General features: G+C 43.9%; 1 protein-coding gene across 1 annotated transcript in view; it reads left to right on the top strand.

Moving 5' to 3' along the window:
• The window catches only part of ablim1b (actin binding LIM protein 1b), a 66122-nt gene extending 42682 nt beyond the window's left edge, over positions 1-23440 (top strand). The window contains exons 6-9 of the mRNA XM_036956457.1: positions 6067-6160; positions 21971-22058; positions 22726-22784; positions 23370-23440. Coding sequence (XP_036812352.1) covers positions 6067-6160; positions 21971-22058; positions 22726-22784; positions 23370-23378 — 250 coding nt within the window. The 3' untranslated portion in view covers positions 23379-23440. The remainder of the gene's footprint in view (positions 1-6066; positions 6161-21970; positions 22059-22725; positions 22785-23369) is intronic.
• The last annotated feature ends 1704 nt before the right edge of the window (positions 23441-25144 follow it).

The raw sequence follows: 25144 nt of genomic DNA, 5'->3' as shown, positions 1-25144 counted from the left end.
CCCCCACCTGTGGACGTCGGGCCCTCATACCACCCTCATGGAGTCTGTTTCTGACCGTTTGAGCAGACACATGCACATTTGTGGCCTGCTGGAGGGCTCTCATTTTGCAGGGCTCTGGCAGTGCTCCTCCTACTCCTGCTGGGTTGAGACTGACCTGTCTCCTGGTAGCGCCTCCATGCTCTGGACACTACGCTGACAGACACAGCAAACCTTCTTGCCACAGCTCGCATTGATGTTCCATCCTGGATGAGCTGCACTACCTGAGCCACTTGTGTGGGTTGTAGACTCCGTCTCATGCTACCACTAGAGTGAAAGCACCGCCAGCATTCAAAAGTGACCAAAACATCAGCCAGGAAGCATAGGAACTGAGAAGTGGTCTGTGGTCCCCACCTGCAGAACCACTCCTTTATGTCTTGCTAATTGCCTATAATTTCCACCTGTTGTCTATTTCATTTGCACAACAGTATGTGAAATTTATTGTCAATCAGTGTTGCTTCCTAAGTGGACAGTTTGATTTCACAGAAGTGTGATTGACTTGGAGTTAAATTGTGTTGTTTAAGTGTTCCCTTTATTTTTTCGAGTAGTGTATTTACATGTACATATTCTTATTCCATCCATTTACATTTGTGTGTGTATAAGGTAGTCATTGTGAATTTGTTAGATATTACTGCACTGTAGGAACTAGAAGCACAAACATTTCACTAGACTCGCATTAACATCTGCTCACCATGTGTATGTGCCCAATACATTTTTATTTTTTTTCGTCCTTCGTGGGTATATTTTTGTCATAAAACTTTGTCATCCAAGTCTGGCATTCTCTGGATTCATGGCGCTTTCAAGACAACTGGGGACTCTGGAAAAAAACAAGGTTGAATCATGATGTCTGATCTTCAGGTCGGAGCGCTAGAAAGAGGCCCGAGTTCCCAACTTGGAATTCCGAGTTGGATGGGCATTCAAAACGTATTTTCCCTGTCTGAGCTTTTTCTCTGAGTTCGCAGTTGTCTTGAACTCACTGAAGCCTGAGAGTTCTGAGTTTCCAGTACGGCAGAAGTCATACTGGATTGACAGCATGGCCAATGTTGAGTGTTTATCATTTTAAGCTTGGAAAGGAGACCCTTAAACACAGACTTGGACCACACACCCACTCCTCTGAATTGCTGCCTACTGATTGCTTTGCAAGACTTGCAGGTAGCCACTGATTCCTTCCAAACCACTCATTGTTGAATTTGCGGTTTCCAACTTGTTGTGTAATGTTAATGTCCAATGGCAGATGAGCACCGATAATTTGATATACCATTTCTCTTCATAATTTCTCTCTTCATATGATAAGGATTGAAAAGGATTTGCCAGTAGATTGTCTATTTGATTCATGATGACTGCTAGCTAAGATTTTAAAAGTATGATGTTGACATGATCAGTCCAATTATGTCAATATACGGTAGATATAGCGTGATTTGATGTAATTTTATCTGTGCCCAATTACCTTGAGCCTCCTTGGATGGGCACTTCTAATGGAACTCTATGGCAGCACACAAGGGGCTTGAATTTTCAAGCTCTAGCCATAGATTTTGCGGTGACTTAGTGCCCACATGAGTGACAGAACACTGAGCCAATCATGGTGCAACTAGACAACATTACCAACCCCTATGCTCCATATTTTCCACTGGCTGCCCCTTTACCACTTTTTTTTCCACCAGAATTCCTTGAGACCAATGTTCCCTCTAAGTTGTTTCGTCACTGAGAAAATTTCAGTTCTGCTGAGCACAAACTTGAAAGTTGTGAGATATGTGCAACTTCCTGCGCATTTACTTTGAACACTGAGGCTGTACCTGCTTTAATTTAGTAAACAGTGGTCAAGTAGGTTATTGTGGCTATTTGATCATAATGTAGACCTGCCAGAGTGGCCTACCATCAAAACAATGGAGAAAATGCATCCCGTAACATTTAACATGGAAATAGCTGTTCTATCGTTCAGCCTACAGTAGCAGCCAATGTGTGGTGTTCAACGTAGGCTTACTTTCCATGAGACTTTTGAAAAAACTATGCAGGGCTTGGCATAACCTGTTTACCCACTTGTCCTTCAGACAAAGAGATTACTGAAAGTGTTGTTTAATGCAAGAAACCACTATCATTATTCCCATAACATTATTACAGAGAATCAGACAAATTATGCTACCCTCTTCTTATTGGCTACTTCGCTTATTCAAGCCTGTCTCAAAATACAACACTGTCCCTCTGACTCGCTTTTCAAAGATGTCTAGAAATGCACAGGTTTTGTGCTTTTGTAGGAAGCAATCACTCCCCCATTGCTGACTACAAATGATTCATAACTGTGCTAATAACTCACTATCTAGCAAAGAATATGAACGAATGTACACACGTAGTAGCTCTCGCTTTGGTCTCAAAACAAGCAAATTCCCGACTGCTCATGTTGTAAACACAGTCCAGTTCAAAGGGAATGGTACAGATCCATATATGGCAATGGCCTATTTGCATATAGGCCTGTGTAGAGTAGGGACCTGAGTCATCCCTGTCAATGCTATTATGATGCATTCTGCACACAACAAAATCTCTTCAAATCAAATTTATTTATATAGCCCTTCGTACATCAGCTGAAATCTCAAAGTGCTGTACAGAAACCCAGCCTAAAACCCCAAACAGCAAGCAATGCAGGTGTAGAAGCACGGTGGCTAGGAAAAACTCCCTAGAAAGGCCAAAACCTAGGAAGAAACCTAGAGAGGAACCAGGCTATGTGGGGTGGCCAGTCCTCTTCTGGCTGTGCCGGGTGGAGATTATAACAGAACATGGCCAAGATGTTCAAATGTTCATAAATGATCAGCATGGTCCAATAATAATAAGGCAGAACAGTTGAAACTGGAGCAGCAGCACGGCCAGGTGGACTGGGGACAGCAAGGAGTCATCATGTCAGGTAGTCCTGAGGCATGGTCCTAGGGCTCAGGTACTCTGAGAGAGAGAAAGAAAGAGAGAAAGAGAGAATTAGAGCGAGCACACTTAAATTCACACAGGACACCGAATAGGACAGGAGAAGTACTCCAGATATAACAAACTGACCCTAGCCCCCCAACACATAAACTACTGCAGCATAAATACTGGAGGCTGAGACAGGAGGGGTCAGGAGACTCTTTTGTTTCGGTCTGTTACATTGAAAGTGAATCAACGCAGTATTATTCAATCACAATTCCCACAGTAAAGGGAAACGTTGATAGTATTAACTAACAAGAGAACTCTAGAAAGTTGAGTGACGTTGCTTTTCTGCGTGCGCTGATATGTATTATGTGCAGCAGGCCCTGGGAACTGTGTGCACGAGCACAGCTTAAAGGGAAAATTGCAAGGGACACCATTTTTTCCCCCCAAGAATTCCCCACCCCAAATCAAATGACACAACCTTAAAATCTGTAATTTCCTTTTTTGAAATTAACAAATAACCTGCAATTCATTGCATTTTCATCTCTTATCAAAATGAAAAGAAACCAATAAATACATTTACTCAAAGTTTAAAACAAAAGTGAAATGATCTCTCAAATATTTGTAAATCCCATACAATAATCTGTACTCTAAGAGCAAGTCTCATCTTTCCATAGAGGGGTCATAATAGTTTTGTCGGCCTGTTCGGAGATGCGACAGACGATTTTGAGACGCATCCAATGCAGATATGTGACTGAGCGCCTTGATTCGGTCTCATGTAGCAACATTTCAACATTTTGTTTTTTACATTTGATAAAAGTACAGACACAGAGCTACAGACTGGTATATCATACCCTGCATTTGAGGAACAATAGGGAAGAAATTCTGCTTTGAAAGTTGAGAAACTTGTAACCTCAAAAGTGGCCTTTTGAATGTTTTGGTACCTACGGGATAGTTCTTCTTTGTCTACACCCATTCAGCATCGTTCACACCCTCAAGTTTTAGCCCGACCCATGTCTTTAAAGGTTGATCCAAGCGTTAACAGCAGTCAAGCACCCAAGCTAACTGGCTAGCGTTGGCCAGCTTGCTAGCTACAATTTACACTTTTTTGCCAACTGACTACGGTCATATTCAACAGGTGTTGAGCGTTCGTAAATTCTTCAGTTATTCTGCGCTCTGGCACACTCAGACGAGAGTGCCCTGAAATCGGAGTAGATAGCCAGAGCGAATTTACCAGCTACGTCTATCAACAGTCGTCGCAGTGGCATTCTAATGAAATGGTTACTTGTCTTTTGCTTGGACATGTAGGTAGCTAGGTATTTAACCATAATCCCACATTACTAACATTACTACCATGCATGAATCTGTTAGCTAGCTAACATTAGGCTATAACTAGTAAAGCAAATGGGTCTGAGATACGAATAACAAGATCATACACGTAACGTTAGCTAGCGAGCCTACCAGCTAATGTTAGCTAGCTAACAGTACACTTTAGCTTGAAAAATACTTTTTATCAAAATTAGAAACGTGTAATATCTGAAAATTTAACTTGTTAGACTATTTTACCCTTGCTCTGAAATCGGCTTGATAGCCAGAGTGAATTTACCAGCTACGTCTATCAACAGTTGTCGCAGTGACATTATATTGAAATGGATACTTGCATAGTGGATTCTTTTAAGACATGCTAGCTAAACAATGAACCATAATCCCAACTCATGACGACACTACCCTGCATGAATCTGCAGTTACTTAACCAACCAGGTTCAATGTTAGCTAGCTAACATTAGGCTATAACTAGCAAAGCAAATGGCTCTGAGATACGAATAATAATCATACATGTAACGTTAACTAGCGAGCTAGCTAGCTAACAGTACACTTAACTTGAAAGTGTCTTTTGTCCAGGTGGGAAAGGGCCGTGCGGAGTGCAATAGAGATTCCATCATCTGTGGATTTGTTGGGGCAGTATGCAAATTGGAGTGGGTCTAGAGTTTCTGGGAAAATGTTGTTGATGTGAGCCATGACCAGCCTTTCAAAATACTTCATGGCGACAGATGTGAGTGCTATGGGTCGGTAGTCATTTAGGCAGGTTACCTTGGTGTTCTTGGACACAGGGACTATGGTAGTCTGCTTGAAACATGTTGGTATTACAGACTCGGACAGGGAGAGATTGAAAATGTCAGTGAAGACACTTGCCAGTTGGTCCGAGCCTGCTCACAGTACACGTCCTGGTAATCTGTCTTGTGGATGTTGACCTGTTTAAAGGTCTTACTCACATTGGCAGCGGAGAGCGTAACACTGAAACATGCATGGTGCTCTCATGCATATTTTAAGTGTTTGCCTCGACGCAAGCGTAGAAGTAGTTTAGCTCGTCTGGTAGGCTCGTTTCACTGGGCAGCTCTCGGCGTTGCTTCCCTTTGTAGTCTGTGATGGTTTGCCACATCTGACGAGTGTCGGAGCCAGTGTAGTACGATTCGATCTTAGTCCTGTATTGATTCTTTGCCTGATAGATGGTTCGTTGGAGGGCATAGTGGGATTTCTTATAAGCTTCCGGGTTAGAGTCCCGCTCCTTGAAAGCAGCAACTCTAGCCGTTAGCTAGCCGTTAGCTCAGTGTGGATGGTGCCTGTAATCCATGGCTTCTGGTTGAGGTATGTACGTACGGTCACTGTGGGAACGACGTAATCAATGAACTTATTGATGTATCCAGTGACTGATGTGGTGTACTCCTCAAGACCATCAGAGGGATCCCTGAACATATTCCAGTCTGCTAACAAAACAGTCCTGTAGCTTGGCATTTGCTTCATCTGACTACTTTTTTATTGATCGAGTCACTGGTGCCTCCTGCATTAATTTTTGCTTGTAAGCAGGAATCAAGAGGATAAATACAGCATCCGCCCCCCTTTGTCTTATCAGACGCCGCTGTTCTATCCTGCTGGTACAGCGTATAACTAGCCAGCTGTATGTTGATAGTGTCGTCGTTCAGCCACGACTCCGTGAAGCATAAGATATTACAGTTTTGACTTCTCAGACGCCATCTTATATCACAGCCAATATCTAAGTGTTTATTGACTAGAAATGTTCAGATCTTGCCCTCTCTGTCTGCCTGACTCTCTTGTTCCCCCAACCCCCCTCTTTTCTCTTAGGGATGGCACCCCCTATTGCGAGAAAGACTACCAGATCCATTTTGGGGTCCAGTGTGAGGCCTGCAATCAGTTCATCACAGGGAAGGTTCTGGAAGTAAGAAACATTTCCTCATCCCCTTGCTCCTCCCGTCTCATGACTTGAAATTATAAATCATTGTTCCTTCAGTCGTTGCTGCTCATTGCTTTGAATGAACAGTGTGCATAGTCAAGTTCTATATTATTGGATTCATCCATTAATCCGGGAATCTATATGGCATGCTCAATTTTTTTTTACAGCCCAGCAGTAACGCATCGCTTCATGTCAGATTGGTGATTAATTCAACAAAACGAGGAAGGAATGATGTTGAAGAGTATTCAAACATGCCCATAGGTTTCATCCTAGCCTTTAATCTACCTTAGCCAAAGACTTGATGACCCCTGTGTAACAATGGATTTTTATTTAACATTTATTTAGCCAGGGAGTCATGTTTAGACCACAATCTCTTTTGCAGATGAGCTTGCATGAACACATCAATAAACAATTACACTATGCATACAGTACCAGTCAAACGTTTGGACAAACCTACTCATTCAATGGTTTTTCTTGACTTTCTACACTGTAGAATAATAGTGAAGACATCAAAACTGACATAACACATTTGGAATTATGTGCATCTTTGCCTTGATGACAGCTTTGCACACTCTTGACATTTTCTCAACCAGCTTCACCTGGAATGCTTTTCCAACAGTCTTTAAGGAGTTCCCACATATACTGAGCACTTGTTAGTTGCTTTTCCTTCACTCTGCAGTCCAACTCATCCCAAACCATCTCAATTGGGTTGAGGTCCTGTGATTGTGGAGGCCAGGTCATGTGATGCAGCACCCTCACTCTCCTTAGTCAAATAGCCCTTACACAGCCTGGACGTGTGTTGGGTCATTGTCCTGTTGAAAAACATGTGATAGTCCCACTAAAGCGCAAACCAGATGGGATGGCGTATTACAGCAGAATGCTGTGGAAGCCATGCTGGTTAAGTGTGCCTTGAATTCTGAATAAATCACAGACAGTGTCACCAGCAAAGCACCACCACACCTCCATGCTTCACTGTGGGAACTTCACATGCAGAGATCATCCATTCACCTACTCTGGGTCTCGCAAAGACACGGCGATTGGAACCAAATATCTCAAATGTTAACTCATCAGACCAAAGGACAGATCATCCTTTCACCTACTCTTTTTACCAAGAAGGCTGGATCATGTTGTATTGTACCTTTTTTATATATACAGTGCTGTGAAAAATTGTCCCCTTCCTGATTTCTTATTTTTTTGCACATTTGTCACACTTAAATGTTTCAGATCACACATTTTAATATTACTCAAAGATAACTGCATTTTGTGTTTACTTGGGTTAAGTGATTTTATTTAAGGGGGAAAAAAAAGCTATCCGAACCTTCATGGCCCTGTGAGACAAAGTAATTGCCCCCCCCCCCCTTGCTAAATCACAAATTTACTGTGGTTAATCACATTTTTTGTAAAGCTGAGTTCAATTTCACTAGCCACACCCAGGCCTGATTACTGCAAGACCTGATGAATCATGAAGTTACTTATAGAACCTGTCTGACAAAGTGAAGTAGGCCAAAAGATCTCAAAAAGCAAGACATCATGCCGCGATCCAAAGAAATTCAGGAACAGATGAGAAACAAAGTAATTCACATCTGTTACGAATCCCTTTTGGCCCGACAGTCTAGGGGGGGTGGTAACGAGACCCATAACATAACTCATGCAATTTATAATGGTGACAAAGTAAGTGAGAACCAAATAACCACAACAACTGAAATCTACCGTCAAACTCAGGGTTTACTGGTAAACACACGGTAATGGGGGGCCAGGAAAAGGGGCTGAGCTGGACCCAAGGAAAGAAACAAATATACAAAAATCCCCTAAGCTAGACAAGCCTATTACAAACACAGCTAACTAACTATCCAAAAATACAGTGGGTGGTCCACCCAGTTCTAACTAGGGTATTTAACAAAGTTTACCTACGGGTAGTGTATGGCCATGGGCGACTTGTCTTAGTACCCTTTTCCCACCATCAAACAATATAGCAAAACCAATACTCAAAGGTGGGGACAAAGTGATACGGAGGTGCTCAAACAAAAGAGAGCTCAATACATAAAGCGAGTGAGATAGAGAGACATAGTAGGAGAGAGTGAAACACAGCGCAATCTACAGACATGTGGCATTGACAGAGAGATTAAGCTCTAGAGAAAACAACTGACAGGGTTTTTATACCAAGGGAAAGGAACTGTGATTGGGTAGGAAACCGGAGGAGGTGTGTCTTCTGATTGATGATTGATTGGTGACTGATTGGGGAGTGATGATTGTCACCTGTAGGGGGAGAAGGAGAGAAATTAAATACACACACACACAGGATACTTGTATCCGTAACAACATCTATCTACAATTTTTCAGTTTTTGATTTGTTAAAAAAGTTTGAAATATCCAATAAATGTCGTTCCACTTCATGATTGTGTCCCACTTGTTGTTGATTCTTCACAAAAAAATACAGTTTTAGATCTTTATGTTTGAAGCCTGAAATGTGGCAAAAGGTCGCAAAGTTCAAGGGGGCCGAATACTTTCGCAAGGCACTGTACTTATTAGGCACTGATCTATGGATTTCACATGACTGGGAATACAGGTGACAGATACGTGACAGTTTTTTTATTTTCTATTGGTGACAGATACGTTTTTTTTTTCTTTTTAAGGTGGGGGCGTGGATCAGAAAACCAGTTAATATCTGGTGTTACCACTCTTTGTCTCATGTAGAGTTGATCAAGCTGTTGATTGTGGCCTGTGAAATGTTTTCCCTCTCCGATCAATGACTGTGTGAAGTTGCTGGATATTGCTGGGAAATGGAACACGCTGTCGTACATGTCAATCCAGAGCATTCCAAACATGCTCAATGGGTGACATGTATGCAGGCCATGGAATAACTGGGCCATTTTCAGCTTCAGGGAATTGTGTATAGATCCTTGCCACATGGGGCTGTGCATGATCATGCTAAAGCATGAGGTGATGGCGGCGGATGAATGGTACACCAATGGGTCTCAGGTTCTCGTCACGGTATCTCTGTGCATTCAAATTGCCATTGATAAAATGCTATTGTGTTCATTGTCCGTAGCTTATGCCTGCCCATACCATACACAGTTGCTTTGTGTATCACCAAATGTGCATGAGATGATTGTGCTGCAACACTGCATCCAAGTCTTTTGACATAGGCATTTCAAATACCTGTCAGTCAAGGCGAGCTCATGAATATTAGCTCCCTGCCCACTCAACCTGTCTTTTTTAAACTTCATGGTAGTTAGCCATGAGAGAAAGTGTTTTTTCTAAGATCTTGTGCATTTCTATACCCCCAAAATTATGTGTGATATTTTAGTCACTCAAATGGCTACTAACTCACTGCCAACTAACTGCCAGTATACATACATACTGGCAGCTCAACTGGCAACCTTACTGTCAATAAGATTGTTGAAGATAGTAGAACTGGGAGTAGACAAGTGCTCAACCTTAATTATACATATAATGATAAAACCTGTACAATAATAGCCTCTAGTTACGCCCACTTGGCAACACTTCCGCATTCCAATTAGCCAGCTTCTCAACTTCCATTGCAAAGTCAACAACAACATTGACATCAAGCTAGCTACCAGTATGGCATTTTACACCTGCTATCTGCAGGATCTCCCACAAATGACTGTGAACGATGTTAATCGGAATGTTAAGGCTTCTTCTGTTACCTCTATGAGCAAGAAAGAAGATGGTTTCAAAATGTATGTGTCGCGCTACATTGACAACTTTGCAGGTCAGTAGATACTGAAGTTACTACCATAGCTAGCTAGCTAACATTATCTTGCATTATCTTTTCATATTGATTGTTAAACCCTTTCCTGCATGGCCATTCAAATATCCAAAACACGTTCTGTTTTGTTCTGTTTATATTTCTCTTATTTTCTCAGTATCAAACAAAGATAATAAGACAGGAGATGTTAGCGTGAGTGTGAACTGGTTATAGGTCAATGAGAAACCCTCAACATGTGCATAAGGACATACAATTGAATCTAGCAGAGGGTCCCCAGACACTGTTTTGAGGATTTCTGTATAAACAAAAACTTCCACTCATTTTCCACTCTTTTTCTAATTTGAATTAACAATACTAATCACTTGTATTTTTTGTGCTTTTAAATTCGTCATTTGAGACAGTTTTTCAAGTTTGGCTACAAATTAGATTGAATGTTCATTAAATAGTAATGTACAGTGGATTTGTAAAGTATTCAGACCTTGTCTTTTTCCACATTTTGTTACGTTACAGCCTTATCCTAAAATGTATTAAAGAGTTTTTTCCCCTCATCAATCTACACACAATACTGCATAATGACAAAGCAAAAACATTTTTTAGACATTTTTGCAAATTTATTTAAAAAATAAAACAATTGAAATGACCCTATACTCAGTACTTTGTTGAAGCACCTTCGGCAGCAATTACAGCCTCAAGTTTTCTTGGGTATGGTGTTACAAGCTTGGCACACCTGTATTTGGGGAGTTTCTCACATTCTCTGCAGATCCTCTCAAGCTCTCAGGTTGGAAGGGGACCATTACCCCACAGCTATTTTCAGGTCTCTCCAGAGATGTTAGATCGGCTTCAAGTCAAGGTTCTGGCTGGGCCACACCTGTGTGCTTAGGGTCGTCGTCCAGTTGGAAGGTGAACCTTCGACCCAGTCAGAGGTCCTGGGCGCTCTGAAGCAGGTTTTCATCAAGGATCTCTCTGTACTTTGCTACGTTCATCTTTCTCTCAATCCTGACTAGTCTCCCAGTCATTGCCGCTGAAAAAACATCCCCACAGCATGATGCTGCCCCCTCCATGTTTCACTGTAGGAATGGTGCCAGGTTTCCTCCAGACGTGAAGCTTGACATTCAGGCCAAAGAGTTCAATCTTGGTTTCATCATACCAGATAATCTTGTTTCTCATGGTCTGAGAGTCCTTTAGGTGCATTTTAGCAAACTCCAAGCGGGCTGCCATGTGCCTTTTTCTGAGGAGTGGCTTCCGTCAGGCCACTCTACTATAAGGCCTGATTGGTGGAGGGCTGCGGAGATGGTTATCCTTCTGGAAGGTTCTCCCATCTCCACAGAAGAACTCTGGCGTTCTGTCAGTGACCATCGGTTTCTTGGTCACCTCCCTGACCATTGCCCTTCTCCCCCGATTGCTCAGTTTGGCCTGGCGGCCAGCTCTAGGATGAGTCTTGGTGGTTCCAAACTTCTTCCATTTAAGAATGATGGAGGCCACTATGTTCTTGGGGACCTTCAATGCTGCAGGTTATTTTGGCACACTTCCTCACATCTGTGCCTCGACACAATCCTGATGTGGAGCTCTACAGACAATTCCTCACGGCTTGGTTTTTGCTCTGACATGCACTGTAAACTGTGGGACCTTATATAGATATGTGTGTGCCTTTCCAAATCATGTCAAATCAGTTGAATTTACCACAGGTGGACTCCAAGTTGTAGAAACATCTCAAGGACGATCAATGGAAACAGGATGCAGCTGAGCTCTATTTCAAGTCTCATAGCAAAGGGTCTGAATACTTACGTAAATAAGGTATTTCTGTTTTAATTTTTGTTAAATTCTAAATTCTATTCTATTGTGTGTAGATTGATTAAATACAGTGCCTTGCGAAAGTATTCGGCCCCCTTGAACTTTGCGACCTTTTGCCACATTTCAGGCTTCAAACATAAAGATATAAAACTGTATTTTTTTGTGAAGAATCAACAACAAGTGGGACACAATCATGAAGTGGAACGACATTTATTGGATATTTCAAACTTTTTTAACAAATCAAAAACTGAAAAATTGGGCGTGCAAAATTATTCAGCCCCCTTAAGTTAATACTTTGTAGCGCCACCTTTTGCTGCGATTACAGCTGTAAGTCGCTTGAGGTATATCTCCATCAGTTTTGCACATCGAGAGACTGACATGTTTTCCCATTCCTCCTTGCAAAACAGCTCGAGCTCAGTAAGGTTGGATGGAGAGCATTTGTGAACAGCAGTTTTCAGTTCTTTCCACAGATTCTCGATTGGATTCAGGTCTGGACTTTGACTTGGCCATTCTAACACCTGGATATGTTTATTTTTGAACCATTCCATTGTAGATTTTGCTTTATGTTTTGGATCATTGTCTTGTTGGAAGACAAATCTCCGTCCCAGTCTCAGGTCATTTGCAGACTCCATCAGGTTTTCTTCCAGAATGGTCCTGTATTTGGCTCCATCCATCTTCCCATCAATTTTAACCATCTTCCCTGTCCCTGCTGAAGAAAAGCAGGCCCAAACCATGATGCTGCCACCACCATGTTTGACAGTGGGGATGGTGTGTTCAGCTGTGTTGCTTTTACGCCAAACATAACGTTTTGCATTGTTGCCAAAAAGTTCAATTTTGGTTTCATCTGACCAGAGCACCTTCTTCCACATGTTTGGTGTGTTTGGTGTGTCTCCCAGGTGGCTTGTGGCAGCCCCTTTACTTTTTGCTGCACTGAAAGTAAAGGGGCTGGAGGCAGCGAAAGCTGAGCGGCGGCGATATGAGGAGGCAGCACGGCAGTGCGACAGGTACGAGAGACAGCCCCAAATTTTTTTTGGGGGGGGGCACACGAGGGGTGGAGCTAAGCCAGGTAGCAGACCTGCGCTCACTCCTCATGCTTATTATAAGCAGCGAGATACTGGGCAGGCACCGTGTTATGCGGTTAAGCGCACGGTGTCGCCAGTACGTGCCCATAGCCCGGTGCGCTATGGGACAGCCCCCCGAGAGTGTCATGCGAGTGCGGGCATCGAGCCAGGGCGTATGGTGCCTGCTCAGCGGGTCTGGTCGCCGGTACGCAGTTTTGGCCCAGGGTATCCTGCGCCGGCTCTCCGTGCTGTGTCTCCGGGGCGCTGGGAGGGTGCAGTGCGTCCTCTGCCCGCGCTCCGCTCGTGCCGGGCGAATGTGGGAATGGAGCCGAAGGGAGAGGTGCGTGTAGTAAGCACTAGATCTCCCGTGCTTACCCACAGCCCGGTTCAACCTGTGCCTGCACTCTGGACGGTCCGGGCTAGAGTGGTTATCCAGCCTGGGGAAGTGGTGCTAAGGTTGCGCACCAGAGCTCCAGTGCTCCCCCACAGCCCGGTCTTTCAGGTGCCTCCTCTTAACCCCAAGCCTCCTGAAGGTCTTCCCAGCCTGGTGGTTCCTGTGGCAGCCCCACGCACCAGGCTGTCTCTCTGTCTCCTCCCAGCAGGTGGTCCTGTCTGTCCGGCGCCGCTGCCGGAGTCTCCCGCCTGTCCGGCGCCGCTGCCGGAGTCTCCCGCCTGTCCGGCGCCGCTGCCGGAGTCTCCCGCCTGTCCGGCGCCGCTGCCGGAGCCTCCCGCCTGTCCGGCGCCTCTGCCGGAGCCTCCCGCCTGTCCGGCGCCTCTGCCGGAGCATCCCGCCTGTCCGGCGCCTCTGCCGGAGCATCCCGCCTGTCCGGAGCCTCCCGCCTGTCCGGCGCCTCTGCCGGTGCCTCCCGCCTGTCCGGCGCCTCTGCCGGAGCCTCCCGCCTGCCCGGCGCCGCTGCCGGAGCCCCCCGCCTGCCCGGCGCCGCTGCCGGAGCCCCCCGCCTGCCCGGCGCCACTGCCGGAGCCCCTCTGCCCAGAGCTGCTGCCGCCCCTCTGTCCCGAGCAGCTGCCCCCTGTCCCGAGCAGCTGTCTCTCTGTCCCAAGCAGCTGTCCCTCTGTCCCGAGAAGCTGTCCCTCTGTCCCGAGCTGCCCCTCTGTCCAGTGGGGTCATTGAGAGGGGTGGTCATGCTGAGAAAGCCACGGAGGCGGACAATAAGGCGGACTAAGACAATGATGAGGTGGGGTCCGCGTCCCGCGCCAGAGCCGCCACCGCGGACAGACGCCCACCCAGACCCTCCCCTATAGGTCAAGGTTTTGCGGCCGGAGTCCGCACCTTTGGGGGGGGGGTACTGTCACGTTCTGACCTTTATTTCTGTTGTTTTGTATTTATTTAGTATGGTCAGGGCGTGAGTTGGGTGGGCAGTCTATGTTTGTTTTTCTATGTTTTGGGGCATTTCTATGTTTTCGGCCTAGTATGGTTCTCAATCAGAGGCAGGTGTCATTAGTTGTCTCTGATTGAGAATCATACTTAGGTAGCCTGGGTTGCACTGTTTGTTTGTGGGTGATTGTCTATGTTAGTGGCTTGTGTCAGCACAGGTCTCATTTTGTAGCTTCACGGTCGAATTTGGTTTATTGTTTTTGTTACTCGTTTGTATAGTGTTCAGTCTTGCTTTATTAAAGATTTTACCATGGACACTTACCACGCCGCATATTGGTCCTCTGATCCATCTCGCCTCTCCTCTTCAGACGAAGAGGAGGACGACCGTGACAGTAGTTATTAATCTCACAGGCAAATCATTTCCTGTAGCTGTTGTAAAGGTTTTGTGGGATTTACAATTCAGATTTTATCTATAGTAATTCCTTCAGCCATTGTCCTATATTTCAGTTTGTCTGATAAGATTCCCATCTTGTTCACATGGCCTGGCTTCGCACCCTATTTGATTGAAATGGGACACAATTGTTTAGATTTTGACTTCACATGTGCATGTTTATATTTATATTGGACTGCTCATAAAAATAAAAGTATTACTCTACCATGCTTTACTGATGGTTCATTAACGTCTATAAATAGATTAAAATCGTCGTTGCAGCTCCCAACATATTCCAAAACCAACTTTTGGAAAATTAGGAAAAATATTTTTTCTTTCAAATGTTCTAATAATGTGCAAGCTATCAGGGGGGGTAGTCACCACTTGCCCGCTAATTAGTGAACCTCCACCTATAAATGGATTGATCTCTGACCTCAGCAGCGATACCAACCCTAATTATGCCGTTAGCGGGAAAACAGCAGAAATTACGAACAAAGCTCTCCAAAATCAACCATCGGGTGCAGGCCTCGTAAAGTTTCTCTCCAGTGTAGCCCTGATGTCTTGCCGTCCAAGAATGCCATTGGTCCAATACTGCAGTGCACAGCTGAAGCACAAGCAGGTAACAGTAGACCTAAAGGGACAGGTGGAGAGAACCGGGAAACCAATGACAAATGCAGAAAAGGGAAAGATTCTGCTAGCTATGGAACTGCACCTGAAAACTGACCAATTAAATGTAATTGCAAAAACTTATGACGATGAACAAACTCTTCAACAAAATCGTATTCAACAGGAACAAAATCATATGCTACAGGAACAACTCAATTTAGCCAAAACTTAATACGATGATGTCCACGCCGAACTAGATAAATCTGAAAAGTTATCTACAAACGGGAGCGCTCAACTTGATAACATACATACAGTTTTGTTGAACGCTACTCAAAGTAACAATGTTCTACTCAACATGCTGCACACCAAAGACGATCAGTTCATGAACACAATGACTAAGTTGGATGTCAAATCAGCAGAACTCGTTGAAGTTGCTGACCAAATGAATGATTACTGAACTCAGGTGATGAAGATGGAAATATTGATTTCTAAGCAAGCGGAAGAAATCTCATCACTGAATCTCTTTCTCCGTACTCAGGACCTCTATCTGCAAATATGAGACCGAAAGGAGCAAGTGCGACATTCACGTGTCCATAATCAGTACTCTAAGCATTCAATTGGACTCTGCAATGCAGCAGAATACCACCGTTTGGTATCTTCTGGAGGAAGTCCAGAATGGTCACGCTTTACAGCGTGACTACCCATCCAAGCAACCAGAGCCCTGTACTCAAAGGAGTAAAGACGATCGGTTTCAGACCTTGCCTCCCTTGTGGCCCTCAGTCTTCTCCTCTTGACCATTCGGCACTGAGTAATATGGTGTCTCTTGGCCAACAAAGCCCACGCTTGGCTTCTCCTCTCCTTTCGGCCCCAATTTCCCCAAAGGATAAAGACATCCCTCTCCACCCGCTTTGACACCCCACCTTTGACACCGTTCCAAACGATACTGAGACGTCCCTAGCTGACATAGAGGACGTATTGGATGGCTACCCGAATGATACGGTTTCTGACAGGGTTTACCTGTTGATGTGAACGTCAAATAGACACATAACGAGGTTCATTCGTCTACAACAGAAACACGTGCTAAAAGACTACGCTAAACTTGCCACAGAGTTGAAATTAGAATGCAGTGGTTCTGCGACTCGCAAACATGATAGCTCACTGGCTAACACCGTCAAACAAGCTTGGAATGAACAAGCTTGCTGTCATAGGCTTCGTTAAGCTTACTTTGGTCTACTCACTGAAACAGGAATGGAAGAGCTGTTACCACTCAAACAAATGTTTCTGTCGAACATGTATAACACCTTCATTACCTACTTGGGCCCTGCAGCCCACGTTGGCTTGCCTATCTTACAACTCAGAGAGCTCGCAAGCACAGCTTTTGAGGCATCAAAAGTTCACAACGCTAAGAGCCCTGACCACTCGGTTTTGAAGTTTGACCAGGAGCACTCACTCCAGTTAGAGGATGCATTATCAGGTATTGGTGAGTTGAGAGATGACGCACAACTACGGTTTCTACCACGAAACCACGATTCCAATAACCTCCGCAGTCAAAATAACTGTAAAGTACGTCACCATCGAAACGACTACCGATACAATCAACCTGTTCGCTATGTTCCTGCTCCCAAACCACAAGGGTAACAAATAGTTGAAGGACAATCAAAACTTAGACCAATGTTCTCCAGAAGTTCCACTACTTGAAGAACTAAAGCAAGAAAAATGTAAGAAAAAGGTAAAAGATAAGTCACAAGGACTAGATGGGGAATTACCGGACACTAGTTCCGCAGGAATTAACACCCATAGCAAGGACATTAAAATTCTAATTTCTAGATGCTATAAAGGGCCCGCTTGATCAAGGAACAAGCCCACTGTCTATAGACTCTGATACAAAGGTAGCGAAGAAAAAGGTCAAACGCTTTGTTAAAGCCAAGCCCACTCAAAAGTCGATCTGCTTTCACCTTGAACAGAAATGGCACATCACGTTGTTGCAAATGACCACTCCACTTTGTGGGGAATATGTCCTCTAAACACGAATCTAAACACCCATACCTGGAAACCGTCCTGGAGGACTGCTTAAAACCTCTAGTGACTCCCCATCCCGGGTCCGGGAGCGTAATCATCGACTGACACTAATTAGCATAACGCAACAGACATAAATATTCCTATAAAATATTCCTATGTCCTGGAGGATTGCTTAACTTGTCATGCGCTAATTGATCCGGGTGCGACAATATTGCTCAGCTCTAAAACATTGTTCGATAATCTCAAAAGGGCTTTGAAACCAACTAAACGTTGGTTAAAAGTGGAACGATGCGACACTACACTTCGAGGTGTCACTCAGACTACCTCGCCTCTCACATTGAGAGTCATGCTGAAACTACACTTCCAGGGCGTATCGCTCGTTCACCCTGTGTATGTTACCAGCCTCAAATCTGTACCCTGCTACTCGGAGCAGACTTGATGGATAGGTTACTCCCACTGATGGATTGGAAAACCAACCGGGTATGGTCTTAGGCCACAGTGCCTTCTCCACTGACCACACTGTTACCGACTTCCGCCGAAGTCGGTCTCTCTCCTTGTTCGGGCGGTGTTCGGCAGTCGACGTCACCGGTCTTCTAGCCATCGCTGATCCACCTTTCATTTTCCATTGGTTTTGTCTTTGTTTTCTACACACCTGGTTTTCATTCCCCAATTATATGTTCCTGTATTTAACCCTCTGTTTCCCACCTGGTTTTTGTGAATGATTGTCGGTACATGATAGCTGGTTTTTCAACGGGTGCTGTTTTCACCCCTGCATAATATATTTACCGTTTGTATTTGGTAAAGTGTATTTGTTACCATGTGCCTATATTTTTGAGTAAAGTACTTTGCTCACTCATTTTGCTCTCCTGCGCCAGACTTCATGCACCAGCTACACTCACCCTCCGACACACACTGTCTTCCCCTAACGTTAGCTGCAACGCAGTCATTCACAAGGGGTATCTGTCGAAAGTACCCCTTGATAAAAAGATGTTTAGAAACCTCGTGGTGCAGAATCTGATCCAAATAGATATTATGATATCTTGACACATGCCATCAGAAAACCTGTTTGACCATTCTTTTTATGATTTCAAGCCACTTGTCTCTGTGAATGAGAAACTTTCCTCCTCCTTGCAGTCGTCCAACACCAACCGTTGGTGGGGGTGTAGTCCCGAGACAGAAAGGGGGAGAATAGTAGCCCAGACCCATGATGAGCCTCGTCGAGGCCAGTATGGGGGGGTTGAGGCTATGTCCTTTTTTCTATGTTTTGTATTTCTATGTCTTGGCCTGGTATGGTTCTCAATCAGGGACAGCTGTCTATTGTTGTCTCTGATTGAGAACCATACTTAGTGGGGCAAAAAAGTATTTAGTCAGCCACCAATTGTGCAAGTTCTACCACTTAAAAAGATGACAGAGGCCTGTCATTTTCATCATAGGTACACTTCAACTATGACAGACAAAATTAGAAAAAAAATCCAGAAAATCACATTGTAGGATTTTTTATTAATTAATTTGCAAATTATGGGGAAAATAAGTATTTGGTCACCTACAAACAAGCAAGATTTCTGGCTCTCACAGACCTGTAACTTCTTCTTTAAGAGGCTCCTCTGTCCTCCACTCGTTACCTGTATTAATGGTACCTGTTTGAACTTGTTATCAGTATAAAATACACCTGTCCACAACCTCAAACAGTCACACTCCAAACTCCACTATGGCCAAGACCAAAGAGCTGTCAAAGGACACCAGAAACAAAATTGTAGACGTGCACCAGGCTGGGAAGACTGAATCGGCAATAGGTAAGCAGCTTGGTTTGAAGAAATCAACTGTGGGAGCAATTATTAGGAAATGGAAGACATACAAGACCACTGATAATCTCCCTCGATCTGGGGCTCCACGCAAGATCTCACCCCGTGGGGTCAAAATGATCACAAGAACAGTGAGCAAAAATCCCAGAACCACACGGGGGGGACCTAGTGAATGACCTGCAGAGAGCTGGGACCAAAGTAACAAAGCCTACCATCAGTAACACACTATGCCGCCAGGGACTCAAATCCTGCAGTGCCAGACGTGTCCCCCTGCTTAAGCCAGTACATGTCCAGGCCCGTCTGAAGTTTGCTAGAGAGCATTTGGATGATCCAGAAGAAGATTGGGAGAATGTCATATGGTCAGATGAAACCAAAATATAACTTTTTGGTAAAAACTCAACTCGTTGTGTTTGGAGGAAAAAGAATGCTGAGTTGCATCCAAAGAACACCATACCTACTGTGACGCATGGGGGTGGAAACATCTTGCTTTGGGGCTGTTTTTCTGCAAAGGGACCATGACGACTGATCCGTGTAAAGGAAAGAATGAATGGGGCCATATATTGTGAGATTTTGAGTGAAAACCCCCTTCCATCAGCAAGGGCATTGAAGATGAAACGTGGCTGTGTCTTTCAGCATGACAATGATCCCAAACACACTGCCCGGGCAACGAAGGAGTGGCTTCGTAAGAAGCATTTCAAGGTCCTGGAGTGGCCAAGCCAGTCTCCAGATCTCAACCCCATAGAACATCTTTGGAGAGAGTTGAAAGTCCATGTTGCCCAGCAACAGCCCCAAAACACCACTGCTCTAGAGGAGATCTGCATGTAGGAATGGGCCAAAATACCAGCAACAGTGTGTGAAAACCTTGTGAAGACTTACAGAAAACATTTGACCTCTGCCATTGCCAACAAAGGTTATATAACAAAGTATTGAGATAAACTTTTGTTATTGACCAAATACTTATTTCCCACCATAATTTGCAAATAAATTAATTATAAATCCTACAATGTGATTTTCTGGATTTTTTTTCTAATTTTGTCTGTCATAGTTGAAGTGTACCTATCATGAAAATTACAGGCCTCTCATCTTTTTAAGTGGGAGAACTTAGACAGCTGTCTATCGTTGTCTCTGATTGAGAACCAGACTTTGGTACCCTTTTCCCCCACCTGTTTTGTGGGAAGTTAACTTTGTAGTTGTTCAGGGCACATAGCCCAAAGCTTCACGGTTGTTGTTTTTTGTTCTTCGTTTTGTCGGCGTCATTGTTAAATAAAGTTAAAAATGTATGCTTACCATGCTGCACCTTGGTCCAGTCCTTCAGCCAGCCGTGACAGTCATGTTCACTCCCGCTCCTGCTCTCCAGCACTCGACATTGCCAGTCCTCATTATTAAGCACACCTGCCACCATCACAATGCGCATCTGCGCCTCATGAGATTCACCTGGACTCCATCACCTTCCTGATTACCTCCCCTACATCTGTCACTCCCCTTGGTTCTTTCCTCAGGCGTTATTGACTCTGTTTCATGTCTATACGCTATTCGTGTTTATTGTTTTGGTCCATGTTCGTTTATTTATAAAAATTATTCACTCCCTGTACTTGCTTCCCGACTCCCACTAGACAATACAGAATACAATTGTATGACTTACGAACTTACTTGGAAATCTGATTTGTAGCCTGTCGCTAGATAGCCTTCCTCGCATGCATTATCAATTGACAACGTTACATAACCAGCATTATCTAGACAATAAACAATACACTTGTATGACCTATGACTTAACTAAGTTGTAATGAGGTAGCTAATTACCTAGCTACGCTAACATTAGCTAGCCAACATTAGCTAGCCTGCCTAGCTTGATCAAAAGATAGCTACCTACATAACCAACAATAATGTCATCTAACATCGTTAGCTAAATTATACCAGAAAGGTCATAATATTCCAGTATTTCTCATTATACTCACCACCACTGCTTGGCAGAAGGGGGCATGATTTGTTCACATAATTGTAATTCAAACACAACCTTCATTTACTCATTTTTTATTTAACTAGGCAAGTCAGTTAAGAACAAATTGTAATTTACAATGACGGCCTACCCCAGCCAAATGTACACCACCCTACGGGACTCCCAATCACTGCCGGATGTGATTCAGCCTGGATTTGAACCAGGGTCTGTAGTTATGCCTCTAGCACTTAGATGCAGTGCCATAGACTGCTGCGCCCCTCATGAGCCCTCATTGTTGAGGTTTCAAGCTCCATTTTAGAATTTACGACCGAAATGATCCTATTTACACTATGTAGTCAATTTTGACACTATAATGAATGTGTCTGACTCATATCAATGCCACATAGGCTGTTTTCAAAGGGAAATGTTAAAATGTTGGCTATCCTAACCCTGGCTGGATTCCAATAGAACTCAGACATTACTTTGCTAGGCAGAAAAATCTGAGTTGCAGGTAGAGTTGCAAAATTCTGGTAAATTTCCTGAGGTTTTCTGGAAATCCTTTAATCATGATTTTTTTTTCTTTCTGGAAATTCTGCAACCCTACTTCAAAGCCTGATGTGGATGTGATCTGTAAACCGTTTTATTAGAATAAAGCTAGGCCTCAGCAGAAGGTCTCCAAGCTATGTATTTCATGAAGAGTTTTATTATAATGATAACATTGCCTAGGAACTTACATGGTAAAAGCCACTGGAACGAAAATGAACAAATTCAACAATCTGTCACTAACAAATACAGTTGTGGGTTGGTAACTACAATTAACTCGAAAAAGCAAGGCACACTGGGAAATTACATTGGAGGTGAGGCATAGTGGGGGCATTACTCAACCATTTTAACCTGATACAACTCAAATCTGGACCCTTTACAGGGTCACAGTGACTTTATCGGTTTGTGTAATAACTACAATATCCTTTTAAGTAACTATACTCTGTTAAGTGAAAGGGGTTTCCTCAAGAGTTTTGAGTATTGACAGCACATTGCGGTTTACAGTGCATGCTACTGTGTGACGTTTGACTCCCTTCTCCAGGCAGGTGACAAGCATTACCATCCCAGTTGTGCAAGGTGCAGCAGATGCAACCACATGTTCACAGAAGGAGAGGAAATGTACCTGCAAGGTGGGTTTCCAGGGCAAGTACATCGTGTGGAATTTCAAGTACTGTAAACATTTGTGTATGTTCACACAGGGGAGAATACTAACCTCCACTTCAGTGGAAGTTTCAATTAGTCATGCACTGAGTCAAGGTTATTTAGAATGTTGTTGTATGCACTTTGTAAAAGCATGAATGGAATGGAAAATTCAAGGAAGTCAAGATTTTTTTTTTTTTTATTTTTTTTTTTTACCTTTATTTAACCAGGCAAGTCAGTTAAGAACCAATTCTTATTTTCAATGACGGCCTAGGAACAGTGGGTTAACTGCCTGTTCAGGGGCTGAACGACAGATTTGTACCTTGTCAGCTCGGGGGTTTGAACTCGCAACCTTCCGGTTACTAGTCACACGCTCTAACCACTAGGCTACCCTGCCGCCCATTTACAGATGCATGCCTTCAGATGTAGCTATGCATCCAGACCTGGGTTCAACTAGTATTTATTTTCTTTCGATAACTTTGAGCTCTTGATTGAGCCTGCCTGGAGTGCCTGATTGGCAGAGTTTGCACATTGGTGTAATTGTGTCAGGCAAGCTCAATCAAGCACAGCAAAAGTATTTCATCGAAAGCAAATAGTATTTGAACCCAAGTCTGTTACACATTTAGGCTCTTCTGAGCTCTTCTTCTCTCTCCACAGGATCTACAGTATGGCATCCAGACTGTAAGAACAATAGCAGAGCTGAAGAGAAATACAGGGTAAAATTGATCAACTCCATCAAACACACTGCCAGCTTGAATTCTCTTGTTCACTTATCACGTCAAGACTGTTTGGAATCAAGACAACTGTTTGTTTCATGATAGTGAAGTTGATGTTCGACAAAAGTTCATAAGGCCTTCATGTTTCACAAATCATTTATAAGCAAATATTCTGGTAAATGTGATCGTAAAAGTCTTGTGGTAATTACAATTTAGTTCTCTGTTCATTTGGATGACAACTATAGTCAGGGTGAATCAAATGGTGAGTGGTATGGGTATAACAGAGAATATCATGGGCGTGGCAGAGAGTTTGCTATGGTTATGACAGAGAACATTATGGGTGTTACAGAGAGTTTGCTATGGCCATGACATACGTATAGAACATCATGGCTGTGCTTCTTGCTCCTAGGCAATTTTGCAGTATTTTGTATTATTTCTTACATTATTTGCCCAGAATTATTTTGTGTTATTACAAACCTCCGGGAAGAACTTTTGGATATCAGAGCTGCGGTAACACCCCAGCATTACCAGCGTTACGACCAGGTATACGACTTTCCCGAATCGGATTTTTGTTTGTACCCGCAGGACAATTGAACTGATTCCAGAGGCTGATCCAAAACACTGCCGGTGGAGAAGAGGTATTCAGAGTGGACTTTTAGTCCAACTCAGGAGGCGCGCACACTACCCACCGCTTCCGAGTATATTACTCACTAATGTTCAGTCTCTGGATAATAAAGTTGACGAGCTCAGGGCGATGATTTCCTTCCAGAGAGACATCAGGGATTGTAACATACTCTGTTTCACAGAAACATGGCTCACTCAGGATAAACTGTCTGAGAAGATGGCCCCGACAGAGAGGGCTGCCTCGCTTCTAGCTCTTAGTAAACTCTGAAGTATTTCGTTTTTTTATGCATTATTTCTTACATTGTTAGCTCAGGATCTTATCTGTTATTACATAAATACATACATACATACACTCGGGAAGAACTATTGGATATCAAAGCAGCGTCAACTTACCAGCACTACGACCAGCACTATGATTTTCACGAAGCGGATCCTGTTCGCATCACCCAGGGCATTTGAACTGATTCCAGAGGCAGACCCAAAACAATGCCGCCGGAGAAGAGCAATTTGGAGCAGTCTTCTAGTCAGACTTAGGAGGTGCGCACACCACCCACGGCTACCAGGTATATTACTCGCTCATGTTCAGTCCCTAGATAACAAAGTTGATGAGATCAGGGCAAGGGTTTCTTTCCAGAGAGACATCAGGGATAGTAACATACTCTGTTTTACGGAAATATGGCTCTCTCGGGATATACTGTCAGAGTCGGTCCTGCCAACAGGAATCTCTCCGGGAAGAAGAAGGGTGGGGGTGTATGTTTCATGATTAACAACTCATTGTGTAATTGTAATAATATACAGGAAGTCCTTTTGTTCACCTGACCTAGAATACCTCACAATCAAATTCAAACCGTATTACTTCCCAAGAAAATTATCTTTGGTTATTGCCACAGCCGTGTATATCCCCCCTCAAGCCGATACCATGACGGCCGTCAAGGAACTTCACTGGACTTTATGCAAACTGGAAACCATATATCCTGAGGGAACATTTATTGTAGCTGGGGATTTTAACAAAGCAAATTTGAGAAAAAGGCTACCTAAATGTTATTAGCATATCAACTGTAGCACTCGCGCTGGAAAAACACTGGACCATTGTTACTCCAACTTCCGGGATGCATACAAGGCCTGCCCCCGCCCTCCTTTCGGCAAATCTTAGCATGACTCCATTTTGCTCCTCCCTTCCTATAGGAAGTACCCATGCTAAGGACTATTCAACACGGGTCTGACCAATCGGAAGCCATGCTTCAGGAATGTTTTGATCACGCGGACTGGGATATGTTCCGGGTAGCTTCGGAGAATGATACTGACGTGAACACTGAGACGGTTATCGAGCTTATCAAGAAGTGTATAGGAGATGTTGTACCCACTGTGACTATTAAAACCTACCCTAACCAGAAACAGTGGATAGATGGCAGCATTCGCGCAAAACTGAAAGCAATGAACCACCGCATTTAACCGTGGCAAGGTGATAGGGAATATGGCAGAAAACAAACATAGTAGTCATTCCCTCCGCAAGGCAATCAAACAGGCAAAACGGCAGTATCAAGACAAAGTGGAGTCGCAAATCAATGGCTCAGACATGAGACGAATGTGGCAGGCTCTACAGACGATCACGGTTTACAAAAGGAAAACCAGCCACGTCGCGGACACCGACGTCTTGCTTCAAGGCAAGCTAAACACATTCTTTGCCCACTTTGAGGATAACACAGTGCCACCAACGCGGCCCGCTACCAAGGACT

The sequence above is a fragment of the Oncorhynchus mykiss genome, chromosome 20, assembly GCF_013265735.2.
Source record: "Oncorhynchus mykiss isolate Arlee chromosome 20, USDA_OmykA_1.1, whole genome shotgun sequence".
Taxonomy (NCBI): Eukaryota; Metazoa; Chordata; class Actinopteri; order Salmoniformes; family Salmonidae; genus Oncorhynchus; species Oncorhynchus mykiss.
This window is presented reverse-complemented; position numbering and strand designations above follow the sequence as displayed.